This window comes from Oreochromis aureus, linkage group 4 (assembly GCF_013358895.1).
Source record: "Oreochromis aureus strain Israel breed Guangdong linkage group 4, ZZ_aureus, whole genome shotgun sequence".
NCBI classification, from domain to species: domain Eukaryota; kingdom Metazoa; phylum Chordata; class Actinopteri; order Cichliformes; family Cichlidae; genus Oreochromis; species Oreochromis aureus.
In genome coordinates this window covers 22,389,500-22,396,993 of record NC_052945.1, presented here as the reverse complement: position 1 = coordinate 22,396,993, position 7,494 = coordinate 22,389,500, and the positions used below count along the sequence as shown (strand labels likewise).

General features: G+C 37.9%; 1 gene segment (V, D, J or C); it reads left to right on the top strand.

Annotated features, from left to right (window-relative positions):
• The first annotated feature begins 1,592 nt into the window (after positions 1 to 1,592).
• On the top strand, positions 1,593 to 2,060 carry LOC120440014. The segment is given in 2 exon segments: positions 1,593 to 1,638; positions 1,732 to 2,060. Coding segments are annotated over 2 exon segments (375 nt in total).
• The last annotated feature ends 5,434 nt before the right edge of the window (positions 2,061 to 7,494 follow it).

The window sequence follows — 7,494 nt, the reverse complement described above, 5'->3', positions numbered from 1 at the left end:
CAGAATGGCAGATAGAGACAAAATACTGTTACTGTTAATCTGACTATCTTCAGGTTTTACACGCTTACATACACACGCAGTTACTGTCCCTCCATTTACAAAGGCAGAGGCGTTATGGTGTAATTATTTTACGTGTAATTGTTTTTTCTGTCTAATAATATTCATCATTGCTATCAATACATTTTTCAAAAATGCCTCGTTGTGCAAAATGGGTTTAAAAACATAAACAACTGTGGTAGCTGTTTGTCCGTTGTTCGGACAGGGGGAACAAATTGTGGCAGGATCAGCCTGATGTTATTTGTATCCCACTGTAACTTTACTGTATAAAAAACGAACATCTCCAAAATGTCAGGAGTAGTTAGCCATTACAAGAAGTGTTTGTGAACTAAAAATCAAGAATGTGTGATACTGTTTGTCTGTGATTTGGAGAGCCCAGCGCTGCTCCCGACAAAGGGAAACTAATTTTGCAGGGGAGACCTACCTTGGCACTTGTGCAGGTGAAGTCAAAGGGAAAATATGCTTCACCATATTTTCTAGCATTTCGCTTGAAAGGAAGTTGGTTTGGAAACATATTTGGCGATGCTTCATCTTCTGCTTTGCGTTTGTGTCGGAGCCCCGTCATAAACCTGTCCATTATTCTAGCAGTGTCCAAGCCTTCTTTTTTTTCTTTCATACCGCTCCCCTGCAATGTCTGTGCGCCCCACCCTAGGGGGCGGGCCCCACACTTTGGGAACCTCTGCTTTAGATGATCAAAAATACTTTAGTTGTTGAATTTCATCTTTGCTTCTGACTTAATCTCTCAGGGATTTTCTTCTTATACTAATTTCACTAATTAACATCATTAGTTGTGAGTTGTTCCACTAGTTTAATTTTTCTTAGTCTCTAGTGATTTATTGCCCCTTTCTCACCTTTTTTGAAATGGGATAGTCTTTGACCACGTAAAATAATGAATAATATATTTTGAATGAGTAAATTGCATTTTAATTTGAGAAGAAAATAGAAATTGGTGAAAAAAAAACTGTTATAACCCCAAACTTTACTCCTCGGCCTCACAGTGTGGATGGATGGATGGAAATATTTTTCTGATTAATTCATGAAATGCACAAAGTGCAGTTGAAGATCTAAAATATAGTGAAAAAAAACAAACCTAACTAACTATGTTCTCAAAAGATTACACAGATTCATACTTTTTTTTTACAAGTAAAAAGTAAAAAGAGAGTGTCATGTTTTCTGTGTATTTATCTTTTGATGGCTTAGCAGAGCTTATGCAGTAATATTAATAACTGCTAGCTGTGAGAGCGGCCATGTTGGTCTTGTTCTAGTTACACAAAATATATCAATTTAAATAAAAAACTGAAAAAATGGATATCCAACTTTAAAATATCCAATTTTTGAATGTTTTACAAAGAGAGAAAATCAGCTAGGTTACAAAATGAATGCAACACTAGATTCAGTGATAAGGAATAACAGCACAAGAGCCTCACCTTCTTCATTAAATCCTGATGCAAATGCAACTGTGTGCAGTGTACTTCTGTCCTGCTGACCCATCTTGTACTTTGTGTTGATTATCGGAGCAGCAGCGGAGAATCAGGATGACAAACACACTCACTGTGCTGCTGGTTGCTTTCTTTTTGCCAGGTGAGTGCCTCTGCTTTTTTTTTTTTTTTTTAACCAGGAAACACTGTGCCAGTCAGTCATAACAGAAAATCTTTTCTGTTTTCATTTCCTCAGGTGTTACAGGTCAGAGTATGGAGTCCATTCCTTCCAGTCCTGTAATGAAAAGGCCTGGGGAAACTCTCAGTCTCTCCTGCAGGGGATCTGGTTTCACATTTACCTGCTGTGGTATGAGCTGGATAAGACAACAACCAGGAAAAGGACTGGAATGGATTGGTGTTGGCCACATACCTTCCAGCAGCAACAGATATGTGAGCAGTTTGAGTGGACGTATAGAAATCAGTCGAGATGACAGCAACAGTATGGTGCATCTGAGGCTTTCCAACCTAAAGCCAGAGGACTCTGCTGTGTATTACTGTGCCAGAGAGCCACAGTGGTTTAAGTAATGAGAGAGGCTTTACAAAAACCTTCAGACATACAGTTTCACAGGAACCTACAGGGGGCAGCAGATGATCAAAAATCTGATGTTCAACTCACACTCACAAAAAGTATTTCTATGTAAATAAATATAATAATAAATTTAATAACTAAAGTTCAAGTTAAGGCTCCAAGTGGCAGACCAGGAAAAATCTTGGATAGACAGAAGCGACGAATGGTGACAACAGCCAGAGTCAACCCACAGACCAGCACCAAAGACCTACAACATCTTGCAGCAGATGGAGCTACTGTTCATCATTCAACCATTCGGCGCACTTTACACAAGGAGATGCTGTATGTGAGTGATGCAGAAGAAGCCTTTTCTCCGCCCACAGCACAAACAGAGCCGCTTGAGGTATGCTAAAGCACATTTGGACAAGAGATTCTGGAGACCAATGTCCAGGAATCCGTGACAAAGGTAAAGCTGCACCGGGGCTGGCTCTTTCAACAAGACAACGACCCGAAACACTGCTCAAAATCCACTAAGGCATTCATGCTGAGGAACAAGTACAACGTTCTGGAATGGCCATCTCAGCCCCCAGACCGGAATATTATTGAAAATCTGTGGTGTGAGTTAAAGAGAGCTGTCCATGCTCGGAGGCCATCAAACCTGAATGAACTAGAGATGTTTTGTAAAGAGGAATGGTCCAAAATACCTTCAACCACAATACAGACTCTCATTGGAACCTACAGGAAGCGTTTAGAGGCTATAATTTCTGCAAAAGGTGGATTTACTAAATATTGATTTCATTTCTTTTTTTTCCTTTTTTTTTTTTTGTGGTGCCCAAATTTATGCACCTGCTGGATTTTGTTTAAACACTTATTACACACTTTCTGTACATCCAATGACCTTCATTTCACTTCTCAAATATCACTGTCTCCTATATGATATATTTAACTGACATTTTTTTATTGTAACAACCAACGATTTATACAGGAAATAATGACTATTAGCAAGGTTGCCCAAACTTTTGCATCCCACTGTATGTCTTTCTGTCAACAATGGCTTCCTTCTTGCCACTCTTCCACATAGGCCAGATTGTGGAGTACCCAGCTTACAGTTGGGTACTCCACAATCTGTCCTTCTGGACAGATTGTCCCACCTGAGCTGTGGATTTCTGCAGCTCCTCCAGAGTGACCATGGGCCTCTTGGAAGCTTCTCTGAGCAGTGCTCTCCTTGCTCAATCTGACAGTTTAGGTGGACCACCATGTCTTGGTACGTTTGAAGTTGTAGCATACTTTTTCCATTTTTGGATGATGGATTGAACAGTGCTCCTTGAGATGTTCAAAGCTCGGTATATGTTTTTATAAACCTAACCCTGCTTTAAACTGATCTACAACCTTATCCCTGACCTGTCTGGTGGGTGCCTTGGTCTTTAAGATTCTCTAACAAATCACTGAGGCCTTAACAGAGCAGGTGTATTTATAATGAGACTAAATTATACACACGTGAACCACACTTTTCAGATTTTCATTTTCCTTGAAATTCTGAAACCATTTATCATTTTTGTACCACTTCACAATTATGTCTTAGTTTGTTTTGATCTATCACAGAAAATCTCAATAAAACACATTTAATTTTGTGGTTGTAAGGTGACAACATGTGTAAAAGTTCAAGGGGTATGAACACTTTTTCAAGGCACTGTGTGTTACAAAATCAATGAAAAATGTAATAAAATAAGAAGAGATGCCAGCACAAGAGCCCCTCCCTCTACATAATATCCTGATGCAAATCTTCACTGTGTGCAGTGTACTTCTGTGCTGCTCACTTGCCTTAAACTTTGTGTTGATCATCAGAGCAGCAGTGAAGAATCTCTAGACTCACAATGACACAGACACTCACTCTGCTGCTGGTTGCTTTTTCACTTCCCTGTGAGTTCTTCTGCTTCTTACTGTTTCATCATTTACCAGGAAACAATGATGGTCAATCAGGGATACCAGAACATTTTGATCTCTTTCTCACAGGTTTATCTGTATTTATCTCCTCAGGTGTTACAGGTAAGAGTATGGAGTCTATTCCTTCCAGTCATGTAGTGAAAGAGCCTGGGGAGACTCTCAGTCTCTCCTGCAGGGGATCTGGTTTCACATTTACCTGCTGTGGTATGCCCTGGATAAGACAACAACCAGGAAAAGGACTGGAATGGATAGGGATTGGATTCTCATCTTCCAGCAGCGACAGTTATGCAAGCAGTTTGAGAGGACGCATAGAAATCAGTAGAGACAACAGCAACAGCATGACATATCTGAGACTTTCCAACCTAAAGCCAGAGGACTCTGCTGTGTATTACTGTGCCAGAGACACAGTGGTTTAAGTAATGAAAGAGGCTTTACAAAAACCTTCAGACATGCAGTTTCACAGGAACCTACAGGGGGCAGTAGATGATCAAGAATATGATGTTCAACTCACTGTTACAATAACACCTGTGATATATGTGAAAACATATTTAAAAATAATATAAAATGCAAATATTTTACTTTTTCCTTTGTATTCCAGAGAAAAGGACTTTAAAACAACAAGTAAAACCAAAGAGATTTGAAGTATTTACAACATGCTTTTTAAACACAAGTTTAGCATCTCAAGAGACAATAGCAGAGTTGAACAATCAAAAAGTTACATTTTATGTCTTTTTCCAAACGCTTTCCTTGAAACTGTTATAAACTGAATCGAACTCCACTTACACTTGGCTACTGTGTATGTTGCCTTGATGAATGCATTTGATGTGCTGTTGATGTGGGTCTACTGTGGTGAATATAATATAGATTTGAAATGTGACTTAAAAAAGGTGTTTCACATATTTCTTCATCAGAGTTAATATAAGAGAACATGACACTAAATGAATCCCAAACTGGACTCTGCTGAAACAGCAAAGATGATTGTAGCAGTAAAACTTTCAGTTGATGATCATCTGGAAGACCCTTAGTCCACATGATTTGATGTTCAACTTTTTCTTTCCCTTTGACAGGATGAAACATTCAGCAGAACCAGATTCAGAGACAACAGTTCTCTGCCATGACTGAGTGGGGTGAGAAAAAAACAAAGAGAAAAAAGAAAAAGCCAAACATTCAGTGGGTCGGTTGGGCCGGATCACAAATATGCAGCCCTGGAGCAAGAGACACCTGATGAAATGTACATGGAGAAAGATGACAGAGAGGAGAATGATGGACAAGCTGGAGAGACTATGACATTACTATGATTTTATTAAATTATTTTTTAACTGTTTATACTTCTGGTACTTTGGCAGGTCTGAATGGTCAGGCTATGGAGTCCATTCCCTCTACTCCAGTGTTGAAACATCCTCATGAAACTCTCAGTCTTTCCTGCAGAGGATCTGGTTTCAATTTTGGCAGCTATGGAATGCACTGGATCAGACAACCTGCAGGAAAAGGCCTAGAATGGTTTGGAACTATAGTGACGCAAGTAGAAATGAATATATTGCCAGTGTGCAAGGACGTATAGAAATCACCAAAGACAACAGCAACAGCATGACATATCTGAGACTGTCCAATCTAAAGCCAGAGGACTCTGCTGTGTATTACTGTGCGAGAAACACACAGTGGTTTCTGATATGAGAGAAGCTTTAGAAAAACCTTCAGCTATATATTTTCATAACAACCTGTAGGGGGCAGTAGATGATTACAAATATTACAACATTTTAAAGAAGACATGACAAGAGTGAGAATATTTATAAAACATTTGTTTTTAAAGATAAGGTGATTCATAAAGAAAATCAATATGAAAAAAGTATATAAGCATTAAAACTGAGGGCATGAATAAGTTTAAATTAATCAGTAACTGACATATGCACATGAGCACATATATCACCATATATGTAATCCATTTAATCATAATCATCAGAATGCTGCTCATTCTCCTGACCATTTATATTTCACTTACTGCTGAAGAGATTATTCAGAATATGATACATGTTCTTCTACGTCTGAGTGCATGTTTATGAAATGTACTTCTAGATACACAACTGTGAAAACTAATGATAAAAAAATCAGTATGAAAAAATATGTCAACACTCAAGCAAGAACTCTCTGATCACTGAAACATTGCAGGTTTTACAGCTGTGTTCATCTAGCATAGCTCTCCCTAACCAGGAAAATAGCACTGCTAATATCTGTACCACATTACTGGAAAATAGAGAAGGAACTCAAATGTTTCAGCTTAAAGTTTAGAAGTTACAAATGACCATCTCCCAAAGAAAGTGAATCTAAGGGAATAAAACCAGTGCTAAACAACTCTAAAAAACAAAAGCATACAATTTGAAGCAACATATTTTGTTTTTAGATTCATTTGAATGATACGTGAAACAGACAGTTCAGGCCATTCATTGCAAAGTCCATCTATCTGCCATCCACAACGATGAATCGGCTAAGAAGTACAGAATGATATATGGATGGATGGAGTTTTAATTCCAGTTGTAATGATTTAAATAGTTATTTTAAATGTCAGCAAAATAGATTGAAATGATTCATGAGTTAGCAATCGTCAGCATGAAATCTTTTATTCTTATTTCTTTGACATTCCATTAAATCCGTTTTTACTCATATATTATTACTTTAAAGCAAATATCATCTAATCATACTTTATATTGTAAGGTAAAGTTCTAACAATATTACAAAGTAAAGCCATGACAGTGGGGAGAAAAGAGAAAAAGGACCTCTTGGAAAGCCCGATTCAAGAGGTGCCATTATCTGCAATAACTGGAAAGGATGAAAAAGAGAAACCAAGAGGTGATGAACATTATAAAAAGAGCACTGCAGATTGAGAAAGTCAAATCAGAAGCATAGAGCCCTGGAGCAAGAGCAACCCACTGAAACCAGGTGTATCTGCACAGCTTGACGACTGAGGATTCTGATATTATTACATTTCTGTAGACTTACAGTATACACTCTGTACTACTTATGGACATTTCTTTCAACTCTAAAATGGAAAATTCAGTTTATTCACTGTATATTTTCTGTATATTTAACAGATATTTTAACATTTATCAATATTTGTACCTTTAGGTTAGAATGACTGGTGTGGCTGTTTTGCCTCAGGCGAGCAGTTAAGTTGTGATTTACGTCCATGTGTGTCCAGTCATGACACAGTATACATATGTAGTCAGTTATAGCCAAAAACTCACCTTTGATTATCGACTTCACTTCGTTAATAATTCAAACATTTGTCCTAGATTATCACTGTGGGGTCTTCACCTTACAACATAATGTGCATTATGACATGAATTATTTGCTAAGTGGTGCTATATGAATAAAAGTGAACAGATTTACAGAAAGTCTTCCTAAAATTTCGGTTTATTAGAACAAATCAGATGGATGAACATGTCCCTCTCAGCACAGGGCTGACAGGACATTCCCCCCATATAACACATAAATAAATAAATAAATAAATAA